Source organism: Nilaparvata lugens, chromosome 4, assembly GCF_014356525.2.
Source record: "Nilaparvata lugens isolate BPH chromosome 4, ASM1435652v1, whole genome shotgun sequence".
NCBI lineage: Eukaryota > Metazoa > Arthropoda > Insecta > Hemiptera > Delphacidae > Nilaparvata > Nilaparvata lugens.
This window is the reverse complement of record NC_052507.1, coordinates 76,068,655-76,096,193: the sequence shown is the minus strand read 5'-3', so window position 1 is coordinate 76,096,193 and position 27,539 is coordinate 76,068,655. Positions and strand designations below refer to the sequence as shown.

The 27,539-nt window shown below is 34.3% G+C and overlaps 1 protein-coding gene across 3 annotated transcripts; it reads left to right on the top strand.

Moving 5' to 3' along the window:
• The first annotated feature begins 803 nt into the window (after positions 1-803).
• Positions 804-27,326, top strand: LOC111044039 (zinc finger and BTB domain-containing protein 14). 3 transcript variants are annotated; one of them, XM_039426491.1, is made up of 8 exons: positions 804-905; positions 2,694-2,821; positions 4,108-4,345; positions 7,497-7,822; positions 9,142-9,304; positions 14,791-15,159; positions 17,765-17,969; positions 21,024-27,326. In XM_039426491.1, the coding sequence occupies exons 1-8, from the start codon at positions 860-862 to the stop codon at positions 21,418-21,420; spliced, it is 1,872 nt and encodes a 623-aa protein (XP_039282425.1). In that variant the 5' UTR covers positions 804-859; the 3' UTR covers positions 21,421-27,326. The 3 variants fall into 3 exon arrangements, with proteins under 3 accessions (XP_039282425.1, XP_039282426.1, XP_039282427.1); XM_039426492.1 differs by lacking the exon at positions 804-905 and adding an exon at positions 1,040-1,171; XM_039426493.1 differs by lacking the exon at positions 804-905 and adding an exon at positions 1,192-1,273.
• The last annotated feature ends 213 nt before the right edge of the window (positions 27,327-27,539 follow it).

The window sequence follows — 27,539 nt, the reverse complement described above, 5'->3', positions numbered from 1 at the left end:
ACTATCATACCTTAATAAATTCACTTTTTGGAAGAAATGGTTCCAAATTATTAGAAATAGCAAAAATTTAGTTCTCACATATTTTTCCTTTTGTTATCATCTCTATTTGTCCTCAAATATTTTTATGTTTCCCAAATATATTGTTCAGAAATCTGTGAGTCGTTTTTTTAATTATTCGTTTCACAAATTAATGATGATTACTTGTTTGAGCAAATATCCAGTTGAAACATCAAGTTGATTATCTCAATTTTATCTATTATTTAGTGTTTTCTGTATTTACAAAAAATATAATCTATTACTTCCATTGTATAGTAGTTCTGTATTTTTAATTTCTAGTCTATACAATAAGAAATAAAATGAATATATTATAAAAAGTGATGAATATAAAAAATGATAGTTTTCATTTCTCTAAATCAACCTAAACCCACTGGTCTCTCAACGTTTAGCAGATTCGATACGGTATGGCCAACTTTTCTGATACAAAACTTACGTATCATGATACGTAATCTTTTTGTGATACAAGAGCATCCCATTCATGCATACCTGTACATCTAACATCGGTCAAATTTTACGACGGAGAAATTTTTGATTCACTTTTGTTGCGTCCTGATAAGAAGCTCTGAGAAAAGCTTTATGTCTCTTGTTTTTGAAGGAATTTAAAAATTGAATAAAATATCCACTATTTATTTTTTATGGCAGATTAATTATTTGTTGTAACAAAGAATTCACATTTAAATATCATAGTTCGAAGTTTAAAAATGTAAACATCTTTCCCCCTCTTTTGCAAAAATAGTTTTGTGTTTCTTGTCAGCCATGAAAACCGCGTTGTAGGCAGAAGGAATATTTTATTAATTTGATTATGGAGTTTTCATCCTCAAAAAATGTTGAAAAAGTCTTCAAACCAGGTAATATTACACTTATATTTTCTTACCTAACAGCCCACATAGAAGTTACAATTTCTTTTTTGAGATTTGTTGTTGATTTGTCACTGAAACAAAGATTATTTTCTTTGTCGGCTGCTACGTGATGTTGATGGCGTCTGCTAGCTCGCGCCAAGACGCAGGACCAACTGTTGGATTCAGTAATTATTTATGTTAAATTCAAATATTATTCTTCCATTAATTTTTTGTTGTGATCTGAAAATTGTTTTACCTGCAAGGTTTTAGTAAAAGTGAGTTACCAATGAGTTGTTGAATTGATTTAATTCAATTAATGCATCCTCAAGAATAAGCAGTTTGACAAAGGGAGTTCCTGGAATATCAAGTCATAACAAGTATTTATTCTTCTACTAAATAATATTTACTCAACTCATTTAATTTGATAATTGACATCAAGATATTCCGTGCAAAATCTATCAACTATTGAATACAATTAGTTTCATTATTTACCTAAAACTATTTTGATCGGTATACTGTACTATTAGCTTTATTTATTGACGATGAAGCTTTTGTTTTTTTTCAAAACTTTTAATCCAAAATCTAAATATATTCATGCTCAACTTTCAAATGCGTTTCCAAACTTGATAGTTATACAATTTTAATTATTAATCAGTTCAAGTTACGTTAGGAAGACATAATAACCTAACTTTTCCATTGTTTATAATGTTTAGATTAGGTTAATATTCTTATTGGAAACATTTACTTTAGCAATACAACATCTCTGTATTTAGGCACAATCATTAGGCTAGATTTAGAGTCTTCATTTGGCTAGAGATGTCTTCAATTTTCCTACATGTCGCCTGATTGTTTATAAGTTATTCTTACTGTAAGTCATATTCTTACTGAGTCCCTTAAACTAGAAAATTATAATAATTCATCTTTGAAATGATTCTTTACATTTAAGAATTAAGATGATGTTACCGGCAATCCTCAACATCACTATAAATGTAAAGTACGTAAAACAATACATTTGTGGTAACAAATAACCAGGAAAGTCAACCTCACAAGAACAGAAGGTGCAGGAATAAAAATTCATATTTTCTCATCATGTTTCAAACTGTCTTTTATAGAACTCTATAGTTTCAGGAGAACGAAATAGTTATTTGTGCAACTAGTGCGCAAAGTGATAGTTTGCTGCACCGAAAGAAACGTTTACGCACGAGCCGTAGGCGAGTGCGGAATAATGGTTTCTTGAGTGCAGCAAACGAACTTTGCGCACGTATTTCACATTAAATTTTTCCTACATTTACCATTGAATAAGAAAAGAGGGTAATTATGGGTAAAATTCCCTGAAATCCTAATGTAAATGAATGAAGGGGCAGTGATAATGTGGTGGCAGCCGCTGTCATCGCAGCCATATTATAACCACTGTGCACCACAACACTATACCACAGTCACTGTTACCTGCACTGGTGCTCACAGCATATAACCTACTAACTATTTTGCGTTGTCATGCTGCAAATCTCGAGTACGCAAAGTAATACTTTGCGCACTAGAGCGGAAAAGTGATTCTTTTCGGCCTGCAATCAGTGCACAAATGCTCACTTTTCAAGGTATCTGTAGGAAAAATACATTTTTCTCATCATGTTGCAAACTGTCTTTCATTGGACTCTATAGCCTACCTTATTTTGTTGATATTTCCCCATCATGTTCCAAACCGTCTTTTGTAGGACTCTATAGTTTATTTTGTTGATATTTGATCAGTAGCAAATTGAGTATATTGTATGATGAAGCTTGCTTGATTTTTGATTTCAGTGGATAATAAAGGAGCAATGCTTGATTTACTGGCTGCCGCTGCGGCAGTGGTGGGGTTATCCAGTGAGAAGCCCTCTCCCAGAATCGAAGCTGCTGCCAATCAAAAATCCACACCTAATTCCAAGAAGGTACCTAATTTATGTCTGAAACTATCTAATCTAGATACTAAATCTGGGAAAAACCAAAAGGAACACTGATCACGTGAACTTGCTGGATACGTTCAGTTTGAGCCAAGCTACAGACAAGTCAATGGCTCTTTCCAGATTTTGTTTCTCGTCTCATGCATGATCCGACGTGCACATACACGCATCCAATGTGATCAAGATTCAAGATTCATTTATTGTGAGAACACTTTAACAAAAATGCAAGACAAAGTCAACAATCCAATAAAAAAATTCTAAAATATAACAATAAACGTTATTAGTCATACCCTAACACTGAATCAGCAGATTATCATGACCTTTTCACACTTGAAAAATCTTGTACAATCTGTGAATAAAAATTCATTTTTTTCACTACAAGTTTACAATTTTTACAAACATATTGCAAAATTCAAATTAATATAATAAAACAAAACACCCTCATTGTTTTGTGTTATAGGTTAATGAATTTTGTCTTGAACGAAAAAAACTAAGAAATTGTCAAAAAACCACAGAACCGAAACCGGTCTTTCTAAGTATCAATGAATCTGTGATTTTTGACAATTTCTTAATCTTTTTCATTCAGTATGAATAATTACCACAATATCAACTCCTCGACTACACAAAAAGTGAATTTTGTCTCCTTCAAAACATCAACTGTTGCTTTTTTATTCAAATAATACTCAAATCAAACTTCTTGATATTCCATGAAACGTACTGGATTGTGCGCATTTTTTCTAATATCTCAATAACCATTAATATACGAACTTGGTTCCGTTTGCAATGGCCTCAAAATTGAATGTTACATAATACTTGACAATTTTAGAACATATCGGTGTCACCGAATTATTATTCAGTCAATGATTATTGAGATATTAAAATGAATCCTGGGATATTCCATGGAATGTACTGAATTGAGAACATTTTTTAAGTATCTCAATATCCAATGAAGATATTAACTCAAGTCTGATTGCATTGGACTCCAAATTTCATTCTACATACGATGTGACTATTGTCTATTTAAAAAAAATATATAGCCATCAAGAATACTCACTTAATTTGTAGGGCTAGTGAAAATATTGAAACATCTAGAATATAACAAACAAATGTTTATTTATTTTATTTACACTTGAAAATGGCTCTTGAGAAGTTGAAACTAGTTTTGTGTGATAAAATTAAACGGCACTTTATATATATATATATATATTCTATGGTGTTTCATCAAAAAATTATTGACAGCAAGTTTCTAATTATTTTTTCTGTCAATTTTGCAGCAAAAACATCGAACGAGATTGAGAACAATGTCGGTGAGTCAACTGCAGTCATTGTCAGCCAATCAGCTGATCAACCTTTTTGCATTTTTGGGAGGCGACGAAATGAAGAAGACGTTCTACTACCAATGCCGATTCTCGCCGGTCTGCTCGAAACGATTCCACAGCTTTGGCAGTGAGGACAGAGCTCGCCTGCTCATCAAGGACCATCTGCTCAAGCATGTACAGAATCTCAAACCAGGTGAGCTCAGAAATCACTCTGACACTTCATATGGTTTCTGGTTTGCGCACAGGTATATTTTGCCCATGCAGACCATTTTCTAAAGATTTATTTGGCTTAGTGTATTCATGAGGTTGTTTTTATTCTTTGTTGTTGTTTATATTGAAAATGAGTACATAAGATTTTTACTTTGTAAAATGATTATTTTTTAATTAATTAATATCTTTTGTCTATATACACGGTGTCCCACGACAGGTGTAACGTAACAGCAGAATAGAATAGAATAAGTTTTAATGTAACCGCTTCTGAGGTCTTCAGAAGCATTACCTCAGTCACAATGTACAGCAAATGTCACACATACAATACAATAATTGAAGCAGAAGACCATAGTTAGATTGATTCGAATTCAAAGCCAAACAGTTTGAGCGCTCATAAAAAGTTTAAAAACGTCATACAAAGGAGCAAATTATATGAGGAACTTATTGGAAATTTCTTCCGCTTTCCAACTACATTCTTAGAATTAGATTTCGACTGATAGTTTTTTAGATATTGACGTTTTTCAAAAATATCGATAAATGTTTCTCGGAAACTAAGGTCGTTATAAGAAAATCTTACTGGATATTTTTGTTGCAAATTTCATGTAGAATTTATGGTATTCGGCTTTTCTTGGAACACTCTGTATAAATAGAAAAATATCAAGTGACTTGGCTGCCGTAAGTCTGGTGTCAGAGTTCTCAGGTTTCGCCTAATTGATGTCAGGGCCTCTGACGTGACTTGACAACTGGTTTTAGGCAGCCGATACCGATATTTTCACATATGAGACTTGAGCTGGATTCCCTCATACCAGAATTAGTGACGTGTTCGTTACAGTAAAAATAAAATTACCATGAGTTCTAATATGACGATTTCCACTCAGCCCGGCCGAGCGAGTGTGAATAGTCTCATTATAACTTATGGGATTTTATTTTCACTGAACCAACACGTCACTGATACTGATAGTGGGAATCCACCACCTCTATTCCCTATATATTAAATACAATGGAGTTGGCACTCCTGCCATGTACTGGTGAGCAAGTTTGAAAATAGCACTGAGTGAATTAGCCTATAAACCCAATAAAGTAGTAAAAAAGTGGCAGCTTTTCAGCAGATAATATCTTGTTTACAATCAATTCACCAACAACTTCTCTCAAGAGTTTATTCGGAATTATCTTACCTTGACAATACAATAAAACTTTATTGCCTTGCAAAACATTAAACTCTGCTGTTTGGGAGGTAATTAATAGAAATAGGAGAGCAGCTCAAAAGGATACAGTTACTAATGTCCCTAGGATAATCGATGAACATGGAAATTATATGGATGATAGTATAGACATTTGTAACTTTTTCAATAAATATTATCAACAGGTTGCATATAATCTCCAAAAGTCACTGAACACTAATACTTATAATACAACTACATTAAATGCTGAGCCAATTGAAAAGGTATTTAAATTTCATCCATTATCAAGAGATGAGTTGTCAAGAATAATAAAAAATTTGAATAACAAAAAAACAGTAGGTTTGGATGGGGTCTCAAGCAAAATTTTAAAAGAATGTGAAAATGAATTACTGGACCCTTTATTGCATCTCCTTAATACTTCACTAGAGCAGGGTATTTTCCCTGATGATCTGAAACAAGGAAAAATTTTGCCAATTTTCAAGAGCGGTGATTCTGAAAGAGTTGAAAATTATAGACCCATTAGTATTCTAAATGTAATAAGTAAAATTTTTGAAAGAGTAGTTTTAAATAGGTTATTGATGCACCTGGAAGAAATTAATTTCATATGTGATGAACAGCATGGGTTCCAGAAAGGGAAATCTACTAAGACTGCAATAGTATCCCTTGTTGAAAGACTAATAGATATAATAGATTCAGGTGAGAAGGCAGCCGCAATATTTCTTGATTTATCCAAAGCTTTTGATTGTGTGAACCATAGAATATTATTGGAAATACTAAAAACTGTAGGTGTGAATGGTATAGAACTAAAATGGTTTGAATCATATCTCATAGGTAGAAACCAGTGTGTTGAGCTTACCAAGGTGGATGGGAATGAAATAGTAAAAATTAAATCTCAAAAACTGGAGGTCCAGGCTGGAGTACCTCAAGGCTCAATTCTGGGTCCCTTACTGTTTCTGTTGTATGTGAACCAATTACCAAAAGAGTTAAAAGATCACAGAGCTCTGTTGTTTGCTGATGACACATCGCTTATCTTTAACAATTATTTATTAGATAGTCTAGAAATAAATGCTTTTACTGGAGTACAGTCAATTGTCCAATTCTTGAAGCAAAGGCAATTAACAATAAATAGTAAGAAATGTCAATTCCTACAATTCAAAAGTAAATATAATTCAGTAGAGGATAGAGAAATAAATGTGTTTGTAGAGGAAAATGAATTAGACCAAGAAGAGAAAGTAGCATTCTTGGGAATTTTATTGGACAGGAAATTAACATGGCATCCTTACATTGAGAGGATATGTAATAAGATATCAACTGGGGTATTTGTCCTGCGGCAGCTTGCTAGGCTGAATGATAAAAAACTACTGTTAACTGCTTACCATGGACTTATACTATCTCATATTAGGTATGCTATTTTAGTATGGGGTAATTCATCTCAACAAAATATGGACAGAGTGTTTAAGATTCAAAAGAAGGCACTCAGATGTATAGAGAAAGTGAATAGGTTAGACTCTTGTAGGCCTTTATTTAAAAAGCTTGGTCTATTAACTGTGCCATCTTTGTATGTATATGAAGTTGTAATGCATGTGAAAAAGAGTGGTGTGATCCAGAATTCAGATGTTCATGAGTATAATACGCGAAACAGAGCAGATTATCATATAATGGGTCACAATAGTAGGTTATTTGAACAAAAACCAGATTATATTGGTAGGAAATTTTATAACAAGCTACCTCATATCTTGAAAAGTAATGATGATTTGAAGATTTTCAAAAAACAAATGAAAAAATATTTAGTTGATAGAGCTTTTTATAGTGTACAAGAATTCCTTTCAATCCTAAACTAGGTTGAACTACTTAGTGTGAGTTTTATTGGCAGAGATCCTTAGAGATTGATGAATCATCAAATTTCTTTATGAAACACATTATATTATTATGGTGACATCGTCCCGTTCACAGATATCCAGGTGGACACCCCGCCAAAGAAGCAACCGAAAACTGTTTCGCCGAAAAAGCAGATAGTCCGTGTGCTGAAGAAAGTGGACAAAGTGAAGATGGCGACATCTGCCGCTGAACAGTCGGTGAGCAGTGCCCACTGTTACGCCGCGCCCCGCCCCGACTCCCCGCCGCCATGCCGCGACTGCGAGCGGGAGGACACCTACAACTGTGGCCGACTCACTATGCCCTACTACCTCCCCGACTCTTCGCCCAGCGAAACCGTCATCATCGATTTCAAGGCCGACCAGAAGACTGTCATACTGCGCGAGCCTGCTGCTGATACTCGTGTAAGTTGACAGTTATTCAGTAAAGTAGATATTATTGTACGGTTATTCAATTTATTCAGTATTTTATTATTCAAACGAAAAAGTAAGGCCAGCCACTGTCGTGACTTTTCTTCGGACATTTTCGACTGACAGGTGAAAAGTGTTCTGTAGCAGGTGACCTGCAAGAGCACACTAACTACTGCACATCCAAGTCTCAAGTGACTGCCACTAACGTTAAGGTTTTCGGGTTTCAGGTTAACGGACATGTGAAACATTACGTTAATGGCCAGCTTAAGTAATTTGAGTATCTATTCAAGTATTTGAACCTTAGTAAATAAATTCCAGTTATTCAATAGTTTGTTAAATTCGAATACAGATTCCCAACAAATGATTGTTAGAATGCATATTATAAGAAAATCAATGTTGCTTTTCTTTACATTTTCTCACTAAAAACTCAATATTTTTCATGTTTACCGTGAATATTGAGTCCAGTATTCTATTCCAATAGCTAGTAAATGATCCCACCAAATTCAAAATAACTGGTTTTCGTATTGAAAAAGCCTGATAATTTGACTTTTTTTAATACTCGTATTGCTAGAAATGTAGACATAACCGCAATTTTGAAGACGTTAATTATTTATCAAAATTCAGGATAAGGACAGATTTGACTGTCTCATTTATTTACTTGTCTCTGTATTATTTGAATGAAATCGATTTGATATTGTCAAAAACACTATTTTTTACAATTTAAGACTTTTAAATAAATTAATGGTTTTGACAATAATAATAATAATAACAATACATCGTTTTCATTAAATATGAATATCTCTAGTGAGGTCCACGTTACAATGGCAGTGGAGAAAGATAGGAGAACAACATTGCCGAACCTCTGTCTTGACACTACATCTATAGACGGTAGCTGATACAGGTTTATTGATGTAATATCAACTGTTCATTCTCATTTAAAATAATCAATTATATTTTATTAAGCAAGAAATAGTATTTGCCAATAATTTTATAATGAATTTACATAATTAGGATGAAATATTTTGTTAATTGGTTATTTATTCTACATTGTTAAAAGACGATATGGCAACAGAGCAAAGCGAGAAAGAGATAGCGCTATCTGCTTTGTTGAATGATAGACAAAGATAGCAATACCATTGCCAATCAAACACTGCCATTATAACGTGGACCTCACTATATCACATCACCTCCACAACAGCATAGATTATTATTGTATTATTTTAAAAATAAATTGATTTCAATTTTGTTTGATGCTAATGGACTTATACTAATTTTTGATGTTGATTAACAGTTTCCATTTATTCGCTTTGCAGATGAACGAAGCCGCCAACAATGTGTGTGATCAAGAGGTGATCGATGATTGGCTGTCAGTCTGCCAGGAAGAAGTAGTTGTCAGCACTGATGAAACGCCCTTTGTTGTCGACACGGAACAAATAGTCAACACAACTCCTGAAGGGTGCAACGTGGCTTATATAGGTAGGTTGACATTATTTTGCTCTTCCTTCATTTGAAACTCTGATAACTTTTTCTCGATAATTTAAACAATTACCAGAAACCTATAATAGATATTTTGGAGAACTATGAAGATCTCTGTAATATTTTGACTATGAGAATGAACTATGAAACCAAGCAATTATCAGCCAAATTTGTTTTGTGTACCATAACAGTACCTTTAGTTACTCTCAGTATTGGGAACACAATAAGCTTCGGTTGACGTGTGGGGTTCTTTGAAACTTTGGATCCTTGAATCCGTCCCTTCAAAAACAATAAACAATACCCTCAGTATAGAAATGTACAAAATAGTTTTTTTTCTTTAGGGCTACTTTTGAATATAAATAAAAATAGAAATCCAAGTTCCCCTTTTTAAAATTATTTATTAAGTTATTATTAAAATGATAATGTCATTATCAATAGCCGAAACATGTCGTGACTAAATCATTTTAAAAATCTGGTGTGGTACACTCACACAACTTTCCTTGCTCATTGAACTGAAAGCCTCATTCTTAAACGAGAGTAATTCAGGGGAATAACATAATGACGATTGGCGGCAACATATTTGAAACTACTATCAGACTACTCGTATAATTTTTTTTCAGAGTACTTTTTCCTTTGTGTAAATAATTTTGAAATTCTATGATTTTTCTAAACGTCGTCAAAACAGCTGCAGATGAAATATCTCGACTAAGTTATGTGTTCTTTTTATAAACTGCTCTTCCTACCTCATGCACGAGAAGGAGGTTACAAAGTCCATTTCTCAAGGATGGGGTGGCCCCTCCATTAGTTTTTTCTCAGGAAGGAGACTCATGCCAGTTGATAGAGCTAATGAATAACTATAAAGGGTATGAATTTGAAAAAATCGGTCTTGTCATTAATTTTTGTAATTAGGAGTGGAGCTATCGTGTTTACAGACATACACACACAGAAACCAACACCCAAAAATCATGTTTTTGGACTCAGGGGACCTTGAAACGCATAGAAAACTTGAAATTAGGGTACCTTAATTTTTTTTGGAAAGCAATACTTTCCTTACCTATGGTAATAGGGCAAGGAAAGTAAAAAGGGTACTTAGATTTCTATTTTTATCTATCTTCAAAATAGTTTGAACTGTTTAACGTTTCGTGAAACTATGTACTATAATTTCATACAAATAACTTGGTTTTATTCACTATATGCTAGCCCTCTCTAGAGAGGTCCACGCTATAATGACAGTATCTGATTTACATTGATGTTGCTATCCTTGTCCATCAATAAAGCAGATGGATATTCTTAGATAAGTTAAGAATCATACGCCTGCTACTCCCGTTGGAAGGGTGACCGATTGTGTCAACTTCTTTGAATTTTGATTCATGAGTTGTAAAATCGCTTCCCAGTGGTTCGCAACCCACCGAAAACTGTAGGTCGATTCATCCGCCTCATTGCCCAAACACAAGTCTAGAGCTCATTTGGGCATCACCCTCAAAAAAAGGTATCCATTTCTAGCTCTTGACGAATAAAATATGATTGACTCGCAGGTAACCCGTGCTCCGCAAGGGATTAATTAAAAACTTGACAAACTGAGAACTTGACCTTCTGAAATCTTGAAGAATTGAAAATAAGCCAATAACCATCGTAGGTAAATTAAGAATCTATATTCGAAATTTCAGGTTAATCAGTTGAGTATATTTCAGACGTGATGATGCGTCAAACACAATTTTCCTATCCTGTACGTGTATAAGCCAGTTCTTTCTTTATTATAGTATGCATTTTTTTTCAATTCAATTCAGTTTATTTCCAAAAAACATAATACACGAATATGAAATACAATATACAACATATTTTGGAATCCCCCTACTAGACTATCCATCTGTGTGTAGGGGGGGGGGGGAATTCCACTTTATACATAATAAGCTTAATCTGCTCATAGAAGTGAATAATAGAGAATACACTTATATTATGGATGTATTATTAATATTCTGATTATAAAATAGATAATATATTGTGCTGATGTATATTTAAGAATGAGTATGTAGGAATAAGTATACTTAATACCTTGATTGATTAAAAGAATAAAGAAGAAAAACAATATTTTTTTGAAGACCGCAGTGGCAGGGATTCCAGAAATTCTCAGAAGAGAGAATGAAAAAAAAGCATAAACCAGAAAGGCAAAACAGTCAAATCGGTTATATCAATGATAAAATAAATACCAATCAATTGTCTGGAAACCTTGAAGTCGTGCTGGTCACCAAGCATAACGAGATTGGAGTAGTTCTCCTGAAGCTTCCCAACCAATCTGGTACAGCCACCTGTCCACCCTCTTCCTAAACACTACCAGACTAAATGCCTCTGCTTCCCTAATCACCCCTGGCACATTTCTGTACAATATATGGGCCAGGTATGAAGGATTTGTCAATTCAGAGCCGTGAGTCAGCTGAGGTATCTCAAAGCTGTAATTGGATCTGTGGCGAGTTGAGTAGCTATGGTTAACTGTTTCTCCCAGAAGTTCAGTTTTGTATTTTTTGATGTGGATCAACAAGGATTTAATAAAAAGTTGTCTAACATTCAGTACGGGAATTCGATAAACAACTGTATTGTTGGGTATCTAAAGTCTCTCTTTAAAATTGTTTTTATAATTGATCTTTGGGTGACTGCGAGAGGCTCAATGACTGAGGAGGAAGCCCCTCCCCAAGCTAGAATTCCATATAGTATTATAGATTGGACATAGGCAAAGTAAACTACTTTGCACTGATCCACACTCAGAACATTACTAAGCTCTGAAAATGCGTGAAGCAGCTTTCTGAGCCTATTCTTAGCACCCTGGACATGTTGTACCCAACTCATCTTGGAATCCAAGACAACGCCCAGGTATTTGTAATGATCAACGCGCTCAATCATACTACAATTACATCCAGCAGACCTGGGATTATTACAAGAATGCATCGTTAGTATTAGAGAGCCTGGATCAGCTTGATTTCTTGTAACTATTGGCATAAACTTCGTTTTTCCACATTTACTGTAAGGCTATTGTGATCAAACCAGTTCTTTATTTTTGACAAATCAATTGAAGCACTCATGTAGGCCTCATACCAAGTGCTCCCAGTAGACACTAGTGCTGTGTCATCAGCAAACAGATACAACTCACCTTCAACTACTAATTTTGACAGATTGTTGATATAGATTAGGAATAGCAGTGGCCCAAGGGTGCTTCCCTGGACTACCACATACTCAACATTCTCTTTATCACTATTTTCTGATTGCTGTCGATTGTGAAAGTAACTCTTAAACCATCGGAGAGAGATGAGAGTTTTTTTATTAAAATTCTCCTGTCAACTGTATCAAAGGCTTTTGCCAAGTCCAAAAAGGTTATCAGTACTTTTCTTCTTGATTTAATACTACTTGAGATAGCCCTAGACATATTGAAAAGAGTATCAGATGTATTTTTGGACTTTTGAAAACCATACTGTGAGTTGGAGATGAGATTGTACTCGTTTAAATACTTCGTCAGTTGTATTTTTATACACTTTTCTATTATTTTAGATAATGTTGCCAACAAAGAAATAGGTCTGTAATTGGAGAATATGCCTTTGGGGCCTGATTTATAAATACGTATTACTGTGGCTGTTTTGAGAGCGCAAGGAAAGTGTCCAACCAGAATGCTTAGATTGACTATATGTAGGATAGGATGTATTAATATGTCAATATTATTTTTAATCACTCTAGTAGGGATTCCATCACAACCTGGAGCTGATCGCCCTTTCAAACTCTTCACTACCTCCTCCAATTCCTGCCTTGAGACCGGTTGCAGCTGAAATTCAGAGTCCACAGCATGTTCATCATCTCTCACTACTGGTGCATCCTGGGTTATTATAGAATTTGCTAGGTTTGTCCAAACTTTGGCAAAATATTGATTAAATTGGTTGGCAATTTCTTTAGTTTTTTGAGAGTCGATGACTTCACCAGGGCGGGAGAATGCACTAACGGGAAATGATTTACTATTATCTATACGACCTGAGATTTCGTTTATAACCGACCAAAATTTTCTAGGGTTACCAGTCGCTTCTTCAACCTTGTTTTTGTAATAGTTATACTTGGCTCGCTTGATTGCTGAATGTAGCATATTTCTATATTGAGTAAACTCATTTCTAAGGAGATAGTTAAATGGTTGTCTATTGAGTTTTTTTCTGAGTTTATCACGATGTCGAATAGAATTAACTAGTCCAGCAGTTATCCATGGTTTGAGTTGAGTATTTCTAGATGAAACTTTTACTTCATGTGATTTTTCGGCAATTATGTTTTGTACCGATTCAATGAAAATATCTGTTGCATTGTCAACGTTGTTTTGTTCAATGACTCTATTCCAATTGTGACTAGAAAGTGTGTTCCTCACCTTTTTCCAGTCTGTTTTAATAATGACTCTATCTGTATTAGGCGGCTTATGAGTTTTTGTCGATAATATATTCAAGCAAATAGTTTCATTATGTTTCAAGCATATATTATTTGAAACAAGAATGAACAGTTGATATTACATCAGATATACCGGTATCAGCTATCCTCTATAGAAGGCAGTGACAAGGCAAAGAATCGACAACGCTGTTCTCTTATCTTTCTCCACTGCCATTATAACGTGGACATCACTACATCTCTTTAGACGTTTGTCTATAACTCACTAATGTTGAATGACAATAAAATTCTATTTATTTTTATTAAGAATTATCTACGATACAAATGACACTGATGTAATAACATTGGTAGATAAAATAATAAGGAAATCCTTGTGCTATTTTTCTTCAAAGTTTAGGTGAAATAACAGTCCAAGATAAGTATAGTTTTATATAGTTATAGTTTTGGAAACTATTCATTTTGAATTTAGGACCGGTTTCCAAGCTCGTGATTTAGCCAAGTTCTATTCTTTAAACAGCTAGAGTCAGAAAATTGGCTTTCCGAAATGGGGCGTGGTCGCAGTTTTTATGATAATCTTTATTTTCTCATTTCTATAATAGAAAACGTTTTTCCTTGACGAAATGAAACATTCCTAAATAATTGAAAATAGCTTAAACTTTACACTATTTTCTCTTTATTTTATTTTGTGTTCAATTTTATAGTTTTTCGAAATTTAATTTAAATATGGACTGCGACTAAGCCTACTACCTCCGTAAACAAAGCCGTAGTGCATTCTGGTGACGTCAGCACAGGTAGGGCTCCTACACCAATAAAAACACTAGCTGCTATAGGTCAGCAGATATCAACGAATTTTAATTGGTGTAGGAGCCCAACCTGTGCTGACTTCACACGAATGTACTACGGCTTTGTTTACGGAGGTAGTGCTAAGCCAATTTTCTGACTTCACCTGTTTTAAAGTCTAGAACTTAACTAAATCCCGAGCTCAAAAACCGGCCATTAGATGGCTTAAATAATAAATGTATTAGAAATATTTTACTCAATTACGATTTGGAATGATAATAATATTCGGTTGTAATTAATTTCAGATATCAAACATGAGATAAAGACAGAAGAACCGCGTTTCGATGGTGAAGAAGGAGAGGAGATGTACAACGAGGAGCAAGTGAACTACACCGAGGAACAAGTCGTCTTCAACGAGGAACAAGTGGTCGTGTTAAAGGCGGAAGAAGGAGAGGAGATGTACAACAACATGCGATTGGAGAAGGAGCGCAAGCCGAAGGGCAAGGCCAAGTTCATCGGCCAATCAGATGCCGAGAAGCAGATGGCGATGCAGATGATCAAGGCGGTGCGCCGCAAGCAGGTGGACACCGATCGGCTCGAGTGCAAGATATGCAAACCGCCACGCCTCTTCACGGCACCCACAACGCTCATCAGCCATTATCGCAGTCATGCAGGTCAGTTCATGTCACCACAAATCCGTAAAGTGATCTGTAGCGTCTAAGTAACAGAAAGTACAGGGTCTGTATAATAAGTAACCGGACTGACCTCAGGAAATTTTTTCCGTAGTACTGTAGTACTGGTCGTTTACAGTTTGTCTGGGTGGCACTAACTCTCTGTGAACGGCCAGTACTACAGAGAGGTGCTCCGTCGACTAACCGCCCGGGTTCATCGAGTCCGTCCGGTGATTGCCGATTCGTCGATCCTCCAATGCTCCGTCGCACACCTGCCTCCTCGTCACCGAGCTGTTGGCCAAATAGTCCAGGGTAACGTTGCCACATCCTCCTCACAGCCCGGATATGGCACCACCGGACTTCTTTTTGTTCCCCAAGATCAAGAGACAACTTAAGGGGACGCGGTTCAGGACTCTGGAAAACGTTCAACGTGCTACGACGAGGGCTCTAGACATCATAGAGGTTGACGACTTCCAGGGAGCGTTCAGGGATTGGAAAATCCGGTATCACCGTGTTATCGACTCCAATAGGGACTACTTTGAAGATATCTAATGAAAATTTGTACATATTTTGCCAATAAAAATGTCCTGAGGCTAGTCCGGTTACTTATTATACAGACCCTGTATATATGTAAAGTGATTAAAGCTTCTAAGTCATGGAGAAAAGAGCATAAGAAGATATCCCATGGTGTCCTATACTATTAAACCAGCAATTTCTATTTATATGTTTTTATGTTTATATATATCTGTATGTGACCGGATCTCGGAAACGGCTCTAACGATTCTCACGAAATTTGGAACAAAGTATGTTTATGATATGAGAATTCGATTGCACTAGGTCTCAACTCTGGGATAACTCGCTGAAGGTCATTAAAAGGATAAATAAGTCCTTGGAAAAACTGCTGGAAATTTTGTCGTCTGTCGATACCATGACGGAAGTTTGTGACCGAGTGCATGTGTGGGATCATTCAGCTGATCTCACGGGAAGAAAAATTCAGCAAGAGAAACTTATTTTCGTTCATTTCTCTTTTTTTTAGAAAACATGTCTACTTCAGAAAGTCCAAAATAGTAACTAGATGCTGTTAGTGTAGAATAGTATATTAACAAATATTGTAGCAAACATAGTATATCTTTCTAAATCGAATTCATAGTATATCTATTTGTAATTGATGATGTGTTTGTTTTTTGATGTGTGAATAGATTGTTATTTTGATGAGTGATAGTAGCTTAACGTAGATTTTAATTTGGACTGTAGTATAAATTTAAAGGGACAGTTTTAGGCATAAGCCTGTTGTGCCTCCTCATATTACTGAAAAATAATTGTACGACTGAGAAAATGAATAAATGAATATAAACTATAAATTCAATCTTTCATTCCAAATTTTATATGCTTTTACACTCCAGAGCAAAGCTCGGTCCCCCGATATTACGTCGTTTATGTTCCATAATATCGGGGGACCGAGCTTCGCTCTGAAGAAAATTTGTAACGAAAGATTGAATTTATAATTTATTTATTCATTTTTTCAGTCGTACAATTATTTTTACAGTTATATGAGGAGGCACAACAGGCTTATACCCAAAACTGTCTCTTTTCAAATTTATACTACAGTCCAAATCAAAATCTATGTTAAACTATTATCACTCATCAAAATAACAATTTATTCACACTTCAAAAACCAAACACATTATCGATTACAAATAGATATACTATGAATCCTATGTAGAATGATATACTATGTTTGCTACAATATTTGTTAATATACTATGTACTATTCACTAACATCATCTAGTTACTATTTTGGACTTTGTGAAGTAAACATCTTTTCTATAAAAAGAGAAATCAACAAAAATAAATTTTTCTTGCTGGATTATTATTCTCGTGAGATCAGCTGAGTCTGTGCTCTACAACCTGTAAAAGCGCTCTAATAGATTAACAGGTACACCAGATGAAAATGCTTCTTGTATTTTGAAATACACCTAATTTTTAGCTTCTTCATTATCCTCAAATTGAGATTTCGCACAATGATTTAAGTTTATAAGATCATGTTCTATGAGAATTATCCGTTAATGTGCGTACAGATTTACGCGCCGCGAACATGAGCAATTCACTTTTAATCAGCTGATTATATCTGTATCTTTACAGAAACAGTAAGATACAGATATAAAAAGCTTGGCATCAGCTGATTAAAAGTGAATTGCTCATGTTCGCGGCGCGTAAATCTCTATGCACCTTTAGATGCAATTAATTTCAGTATTTCCTAGTGGAGAGGCGCGCATAAGAACACTGCAAGGATCAAAATTTCAAATACTCATAACTTTTGACACATTAATAAGATCTTCTCGTACTACATACAGCTCATTCTTCTCAACTCAAAATCATGTATCATAAGTCAAGTTATTGTTCAGTCTGCTTTAAACCCTATCTCCAAAAATTTGCCAGATTGCACTATCCTCTACAGAAGGCAGGGCAGATAATCGGCAACGATGTTCTCGTTTCTTTCTTTACTGTCATAACCTAACTGTCATAGACCTCACTATAGTATCATAGTTGACGATCTTGTAATTAATTTTATGGCAAATAAATTAATTTGAATTGACATGTGTTGCAGGTATAAAGCCGTACGAGTGCCCGCTGTGTAAGTCGGTGTTCACACGGCAGCACAGCCTCAACTACCACATCCTCATCCACATGAATCAGACTCGTTTCACGTGCGAGGTGTGCGACAGAAAGTTCCGGCATCCCTCTCACTTTAAGGAGCACCAGCGCCGCCATACTGGCGAGTCGCCCTTTGAGTGCGATGACTGCTCGCTCAGGTAACGCAGCAAATTCATTCGTCATTCGTTCATTCATTCGTCATTCGTTCATTCATTAGTTCGTTCATTCATTCGTTCGTCCGTCCGTCCGTCCACTCGTTCATTCATTCGTTCGTCCGTCCATTGGTTCTTTCATTCATTCGTCGTTCGTTCGTTTATTCATTCGTCGTTCGTTCATTTATTCATTCGTTCGTTCTTCGTTCATTCATTCATTCATTCATGCTTTCATTCATGAAAGCTATTGTCATTCATCATTTATTCATTTAATCTTTTAGAATTACACAACTTACAGAAAAGTACCACAGGCTTATAAGCCCAAAACGGTTCCGATTCCAATTTATACAACAGTCCAAATGTAGCTAGATTATGTGTCACTCAACATTCTTCAATTACAAACTCATATTGCAATTAAACTCACAATTACAATTACACTCAATTTACAATTAAAAACACACACACAAATCATTTTTAAATTAAGAAAATATTCCTATAACTAATAACTAAATTAAATCAATCACAATTGATTAGAAAATTTCCAAACTTTGGAAAAACTATAAAATTTTGAGACTATAAATTTGTCGAATGCGTTGACTGTTCGCTCAAGTAAAGCAGATTAAGTTCGCCTCTCAGTCGCAAATATCCGATGAAACGTTTCGTTATTAGCTTTCATAAGGCTGGTCACTAACGGTAGGACATGCATTTTTATCATGCACACACACATCAAGCATGCTTTGTCATTAGCGTGAGACTTCTAACATAAAATAGACAACCAATAACAATAAATAAATCACTGGAAACTAAACCACTTGTTCCACGTTGTAAACAACTTGTTCGCCATCAAAACAAGGTTATTCTTACTTCATCTCCTGTTTCATTTCTATAATGGATTACAACAGAATTTTACACTTATAATAAACTCTTAAGGCTGGTCACTAACAGTAGGACATGCATATACACACACACACACACACACACACACACACACACACACACACACACACACACACACACACACACACACACACACACACACACACACACACACACACACACACACATCATGCATGTTTTGTCCTCAGCGAGAGACTCTCAAATAAAAAGACAACCAATAACAGTAAATAAACCACTAGAAGATTACAAATTATAATGATAGAAAAATTATTTAACCTCAAATAGAGCAGCGAAGAAAAAATAAACTACAAAAAATCGAAGATAAAAAACCTAACATCAAATTTTTTTCTCGAAGCCTTTCGCTGTGATACACAACAATGTATGATAAACATGTGTATCATACATGTTTATCATGCATGTTCTACCGTTAGTGGCAAGCCTAACTCCATCGTTAAAAAACTTGAATTCAAGTAAACTTGACCAATGTAAACGCCCCTTTACGATTGTCACTAACGTTCAATTTTTTGGCTGTACAGTCGTATCGTACGTGTGAAATGTTGTGTTTGTGACTAGCATAACGACTAACAGTCATATTTGAGCCAGGACCGACAGTTTAACTATGTTGTTCATTCAAGGCCAAGCCTGTTGTTCATACCCAATCATATCTGATTATTAATTTTATCCACAAATAAATATTTTTGTTTTTTTATTCTCTTTTCAACCGTCAAAATTTAAAATCTTAGTTTTCGTTGTTTTTGAGTGAAAATGGACTAAATTTTCTTCTTCTTCTTCTTCTTCTTAGTGTGCCTGTCCGTTACGAACGTTGGCGATCATTCTGGCTATTATTACTTTATTGGTTGCGCGCTCCGGAACAATTGAATAGGGGTCTTTTCGAACCATGCTCTGAGGTTGGCCAACCAGGAAATTCTTCTCCTTCCTGGGGCTCTCCTGTCTTCTATTTTCCCTTGCAAGATACTTTGCAATATTTCGTATCTCCCTTTATTGCGCATTATATGACCCAAATATTCAAGTTTTCGACATTTAATGTGGTTGACCAGTTCTGGGGCTGTATTCATCCTCCTTAGCACCTCATGATTGGTAATTCTATCTGTCCATGGAATCCTCAAGATTCTTCTGAACACCCATAATTCAAATGCATTGAGCGTGGATACTGTGTCCTCCTTCAGGGTCCATGATTCTACACCATACAGAAGCACTGAATACACATAACATTTAAGGAGCCTTAGCTTTGTACCTAGGGTGAGGTCATGGCTCCTGAAAACTGAACCCATTGTTAAAAAAGCACTCTTGGCTTTTCCAATCCGACATCTGATCTCCTGAGAATTGTCCCATGACTCATTGATCATAGTCCCCAGGTAGGTGTATTGTGAGACTCGTTCAATTCTTGTCTGGTTGATAAACAGGTTGACCCCTCCGATATTTTCTTTGCTAATGATCATGAGCTTTGTCTTGTTAGTATTTATATCAAGGCCATAGACTTCACTTGTTTCTGTGATCCTATTCACTAAATTCTGCAGGCCATCCATTGGATCAGAGAACACTATGGTATCATCTGCATAACGTAAGTTGTTAAGTTTGACTCCATTTATTGAGATACCTTCATCTATGTCTCCAAGCGCTTCCCCAAAAATGTGTTCTGAGTACAGATTGAAAATAATTGGTGATAAGATGCAACCCTGCCTCACACCACGCAGGATCTCCACCGGATCTGTATGCTCTCCATCCACTCTGAGGACCGCAGACTGATTCCAGTACAAGCTAGCTATTATTCTCAGGTCTTTTCCATCAATGCCAGTTTTCTTCAGTATATCCATCATTTGCTCATGTCTAACACGGTCAAACGCTTTTTTATAATCAATTAGACATGCAAAGACATTACAACCTACATCTCTGAAACAAAACCTGCAAACCAAACAAAGCCTCCCTTGTGCCCACAGCTTTCACAAAACCAAATTGATTTAACTAAAATTTAGTAAAGTGAAATCATAACCCTATTTTGGATTTTTAAAGTGTTATCTAAATTTGGGAAAGAAATTTAATAGTACAATGAGTATCCTTAGTTTTTCTCTCCCAATCAGTGCTTCTCTGTAAAAAATAAAATAAATAATGAAAAATTTTATTTAATCTTGTTGTTGTTTACAGATTCAAAACACGCAACACGTACAAACGGCACCTGAAAACACGTCACGGCAAAGTGTTGACACAGACAGGCGACATCACGATGCTCAGCGAGGAGGAATTCAGGCGCGTGCGCACATGTCCACGCCAACGACAGCCGCACGCGACCGCGCGCGACCTCGACAAGGAGAACAGTCGCCGGCCGCCGCAAGTGTTCGCGAACGCCAACGCGAACACGAACGCGCAACCAACGACCAAAGCGCGCCTCGTCATCATGGACGCTGCAGCCGGTCATCATCACGATGACGTCATCACAGTCAGTCTGCCAATAAGCGATCAGTCCCCTCCACCAACCCCCACCATCACACTACTCACGCCCAATAATATCAACTACTTTCCGCCCAAGGCCAGTGTCTCCTAGAGGCAGCATGCTGTAAGGATGCTACAATCGGTTTCTGTTCCGAGAGAAGGAAGCCACTGTTGGTTCTTGAGAGAGCCCCCCTCACAGAGAGCGATCTGTGATCTCATGGATTCCTAAATCTGTATCCAAAGATGCGTACAGACGTGAGCCCCACGAACAATCGCATTTCACTTTTCATCAACTGATGGTACGCTTTTATATATGTTTGCCGGTTGCACAAGAGCCTGTTGAAATTTAACAGTGATTTATTCCACGACACCCAATCAAAGATGGCTATTTTGAAAAGATGGTTTCTCTTGGATTTTAATCATGATTATTAAGATTTAACAGGCTTTTGTGCTGCGGGTTTGAATCTTACTGTTTCTGTACAAATGCAGATATAACCAGCTGTTGAAAAGTGAAATGCGCGTGTTCGTGGCGCTCAAGTCTGTACGCAGCTTAAGATCGCTCTCGTTGTGAACCCTATTGGTTGTTGAAGAAATATTAATAAACTCGGCAGACTAGGGCCCAGTTTCTAGGACACTTAAAATCTAATGGACCATTAAACCTATAGATTCAAGTAAGTGTACTAGAAACCGCTGCCTTGCACTAGTTGATTTTATGATGGTCAGATAAATTGATTGTGGTATTAAATTGGTATCAATTTTATGATAATCAATACGTATGGATATGAATGAACTGATTTTTTTTAATACAAACATTTTCAAACAGTATGAATAATAAATTATATAAATAATGCATCAGATAAGTTATCATAAATTAAATACACCAAGAAATCATAAATAAAATGATATTTTGGAACTTTTCTATTATTCAAAAGGATTGAATTTCACAATTCAATCAAACTGTACTGCAAGTGGAATCTTCATATGCACTACAAACAAAAGAGAACCTTGAGTTTGGCAATGAGTCGCGAAATGTCATTCGAATATATGAAATTTAATATAATTATATTAAATTAAATAATATATTAGATAATTTATTATTTAAATTAAATTTATTTTAATATAATTGAAAATTTTATCATGTATTTTTCACAGACAACCGAAGAATAGTTATAGAGATTCAAAGGCCAAACTATAATCTAGTAGTATTAGAAAACAGAGAGTATTAGGCCCAACTCACACTTTCGCGACTCAGGTCGAGAAGAGACTCGACTCTAGTCGAGAGCATGTGTTTCCAAGTGGTGACACTCAGACCAGTCGATTCTTGTCTCCGCGACGTCACCATTTGGAAACACATGCTCTCGACTAGAGTCGAGTCTCTTCTCAACCTGAGTGGCTAAGTGTGAGTTGACCCTAATAAATGGAATATAATAAATTCAAATTGATATAAAAAATCAGATTGATTGAATATGAAGTTGGTATCAATTATATTATATCGTTATGATTGATTTATACATTCAATTGATATCGATTATCGGAGTAGCACAGTCAATAGTCTGCCAACGTGTGAACAACACTCCCCTAAGAACTAATGTGTTTCTGCTTAGCGATTTCGATTATCGATATAATGATATCGATTATCGGAATAGCACAGGCAATGTGTGAACTCTCCCCTGAGATCTAATGTATTTCTGCTTGGCGATTTCGATTATCGATATAATGATATCGATTATCGGAATAGTACAGTCAATGTGTGAACTCTCCCCTAAGAACTAATGTATTTCTTCATAGCAGAACAGAAATTGATTGTATCATAAATGTGGTAAATTGACAGGGCTTAACCACTACCTCCGTAAACAATGCCGTAGTGCATTCGTATGACGTCAGCAAAGGTAGGGATTCTACACAAATAAAAATTCGTTGATATCAGCTGATCTATATCAGCTAGTGTTTTTATTGGTGTAGGAGCCCTACCTGTGCTGACGTCACACGAATGCACTATGGCTTTGTTTATGGAGGTAGTGGCTTAACACTCCCACCTACGAAATTCCTCAAAGGAGTTTCTCGCTGTAGATTTGATGTGTTTTGATAAAATATGAATTTGTATCATAACAGTTTTGTGATGGTGATAGGTTGATTGGTACTGAATTGTTATCATATTTATTGATATTAACTATTAATACTATGATTCTGATAATGAAAATCAAGGACTATACATTTTTAATACTACGCAATGATAATATTCTAAAATTCCAGTGATTCGGTGATATGACAACTAAGTTAGTATTTTTGTAAACAATTTATGAGAATATACCTCAATCTTATTGAATGAGAAGTAAAGAAACTCAATGAGAACATTCTAAATCCGAGTTATTTGGATTAGACCAATAAGTGTAGTAATTGCCCAAAAATTTTATACTTTGACACAAATGAGAATATTCTAAATCTTGGTGATTTTTATCCGGTCATTGATATTTTGCCTAGTATTTTTATAAAAAGTTTTCGAACATATCAATATTATTACATTATATAGTACATTATACAGCAATAAATTGAAAGTTTTATACTGTGACTTATACAAGAAAAAATTCATAGTATTTTTTCTTAATGATCAATATTAGTTCATATATATTGCATTTTTGTAATAATAGTTTAAATATACTACGATTACTATACGGGAGAATTTTGATACTGATAACATATTCTATCTTATAAGTATTGTGATACTAATCTTTCGTGATTTTTAATGCATATTGTAAAATCCTTTGCTCCATACATTTCCAACGGTCTACAATCAAGGAGTATTGTGGATTTCTTGATTGTTTAAATCAAGTGCCTTATTTACAGTAATAATGTTTGCTCCAAAACTGAGAATCACAAACTCGTATTTTTTCGATAACTATATTACATTAGTTAGGCTCATGTAAATTTGATGTATTTATTTTGTACATTTATTTTCGAATAAAAACTTGTTTCTCATAGCTTTGCCTTTTGATAAAGATAGTCTCATAATAAACTTATCTTTGCATTTTAATAATCTTCTCTATGATTCTTATCATACGGTATTGAACATAATGGCTCACATTTAAAAATGAAAACAGCTCAAGATAAATAAATTACAGCCCTAATTGACATACATCGGTTTTTTAACTGTTATTGTTGTTGATACATCTTTTCTGATAAAGAAATTGATTGGAATAAACAATTAAACTTCTACCATATATTTGAGATTTGAGTGACATATATCTCTCAATGGGATTGAGCTGTAGTTATTAGGTAACTATTTTCAGCAATAATATAAATTTTTGTATGAATCCACTTTTCCTAAATTTTACTCCTGAATAAAACCAATTTCATATTTTAGCAGAATACAGTCTCCTTTTATATGTTTTTGTCAAATACTTTACCAAAGCATATCCTCCAAATACAATAGTAAGAGCTCTCATTGTAAATAATATGTTTGTAAGTAAATCACACGTTACACAAATCAGATTCTTGTAGTCTCAACCCTCATCAGAAAAATTCATAATATGATTCTAATCAGAGAAATATATTAATTCATTCAGTCATTTCATAACTAGCAATTTTCAGCTTAAAAGTTTCTTTTTTTCAATTTTCTCCATGAAATCGATTGTCTGGCTTTTTAAAATTAAATTACTCTTTATACTTCACTTAATTTTTTTGCTTAATATAGTTTTTCTTACAGGAGACCTTGCTACTCTAGATTCTCTACTTAATGACAACCAAACTATAATATTAGAATCAACGATTTTCAATTCCAATCATTTTGATTGAACAACTTTTAAATTGCTGTTTTTCTCTTTTAATCTAAAATTTTCATAATGTTTTAAAATTATTGTTTTGGGTGTTCTTCTTTTCAATAAATTCAAGTACTTGAATAATTATGTAGAACCCTCGTTTGCATAAATCGAAGTATTATGTCAAATTCATTTTTGAGGTGTGAATAGGATTACAAATATTTTTGAAACATTCTTAGTGAACAGATCAATTTAATTTTATTTTTTATGATCATAATAGCTTATTTATGTTTTTCATGTAATCAAATCAACAGTTTTATTTTAGTTTTGTTCACCTTCAATATTCAGTAATCATAGGGAGCTGCATGTTAGCTTTTTTCTCAATTATATTTGAGTGAATTTTAGAATTTTGTGTAATATTAATAGTTTTAAGAGATATTCTTTTCAAAAATTGATCAATTCCGATCAATGTTTTGTGAAAATAAATTAATATAGCACTTATCAGGTAAAATCAATAATACTGATGTAATACTACATTCCAGGGCCTGAGAAAAGACTGATATCTATAATATATATTATGAAATTGTTTTGCTAATCTTATTTGGTTACAATTTCTAACCATTTTTGAGCCCTAATATTAATTATTTAGTTACTTGGTACTTGAACAGAATTATTATTTGTATCAATTGAAGTTTTTCATTATTATTTGATTTGATTTGACATGTATGTATTTGATTTTTAGTTTAGTCTTTTAGTTGAAATTCAATTAAATTAGAGAAATACTTAATTGCTATTACATAACATAATAAGGTGGAAATTATTGCTCTGAATACTCAAGATTTTTCGTTTAGCTGGGGTGACCGACTTATATTTCATTCATTCCATCTTATGTGAAGTAATTCATAAAAAATAGATGCCATAATTGCCATTCAATATTTCATCTGGAGTAATTGAAGTAGAACAGTCCTTTCAATCAGTGTACTGTAATAATATTTTGAAAAGTTTGGATTCCGATAACAATAGGCTTATCACCTTTCTTTTAAGCCGTATCTCTGGTTTGTAGAATAGATTTGAATGATTTTTATTTTGCAGATATGAAAGACAGATCTACCCTGTTATAGATCCTAATTGACATAGAATACAGAGATCTTTTTATAGACATGTATCCGCTATGGCTTATAGTTGAGATCGACCAATGTTTTCATTTTTTAATACTGAACTAACGACTGAATAAAGGCCTTCAATGACAAAATTAGTACGGATTAATAAATATTTTTATTAACTATTAAAATAAATAAGGACATTTTGTTACAAGAGCTATAATGTTTTATTTATAATAATTATAAATCTATATTTAGTATTTTTAATGTACTACTCTATAAAGCAATAATTAATTATTAACGATTCACAGGACGAACAATAATATTCCTTACTCATTCAAATTACATGTTTTGAATAATTTTAACCCAGCAACATATTTTACATAAAAATTCTTGTGCCTCAGTTAACTACTGTACTGCGAAAATATTTATAAAAGTAGCATTTTAGTTTTGTAAGTTGTAAGGTTTTGTATTGTATTTTATTTTTAAAACACTATTATTTTTTGCTTCATTCATGAGACAAATATAATTGTCTCTATAAATGAATAAACTTTCCTTGTAATTGCTTGAATAAGGCATTCCATGAATAGAATTTATATTATTTTCAAGTGTATTAGGAAAAGCAATATACTGCTTCAAATCTGGCAAAATACCATCACATATCTAACATCATCAATCATTATTGTTGTTTAAGAATTGAGATATAGCATGCACTAATTGGAAATTGTCGCTTTAACGAAGCTAGTTAAATACAAAAAGGCAGGTTATGTCCTCGGACTTTTATAAGCTTATTTTGTTAGCATTCAGTTTATCCGTTATTAGAGTATAAGATGAAAATTCAATTCGAATAATATTATAATATTCATAATAACATGATAAAGACTGAAATCAATACCATCATTTTCACTTTTAATGCATGGATTAAGAGTTTACTGTATTTTCACTGGCAAGCTTTATAGGTACCCGAAATAGAATGGAAGATATAAATTTCTCATTATTCTTAATCGTTTGGAAAAAAAATATTTTATTAACTAGGATAGTACGTATATTTCAGTATTTTGTAAGAATTAAAATTTTAAGGTCTTCCATTTTATGCAAGGTTGATTCTAAATTTGAATAATGTAAATGTATTATTTTGTAAAATATATATATTTGAATATAAACTGAGCATTAATTTTTCATCCACCCGAATGCTATGATTTACAAAAAAATTGTAGTCTTGTGCATTCATTCTTAAAGCAATAAATAGAGGAATTTCATCTCCTGGTCAATGCTAAACTATTGTCTCAACTTCAGTTACTTAATATATACAGTAACTGTAGTCCCAACTATTTAGTTGCCAGTATATTTAATGATCAGTATGAAGTTGATAGGTA

Excerpts from the sequence above, each read along its gene's own strand:
- LOC111044039 (XM_039426491.1), top strand. The coding sequence starts at position 860 with ATGGAGTTTTCATCCTCAAAAAATGTTGAAAAAGTCTTCAAACCAG. Across the intron at positions 906-2,693 it reads TGAAAAAGTCTTCAAACCAG|TGGATAATAAAGGAGCAATG; the intron begins GTAATATTACAC and ends TTTTGATTTCAG. Across the intron at positions 15,160-17,764 it reads CCATTATCGCAGTCATGCAG|GTATAAAGCCGTACGAGTGC; the intron begins GTCAGTTCATGT and ends CATGTGTTGCAG.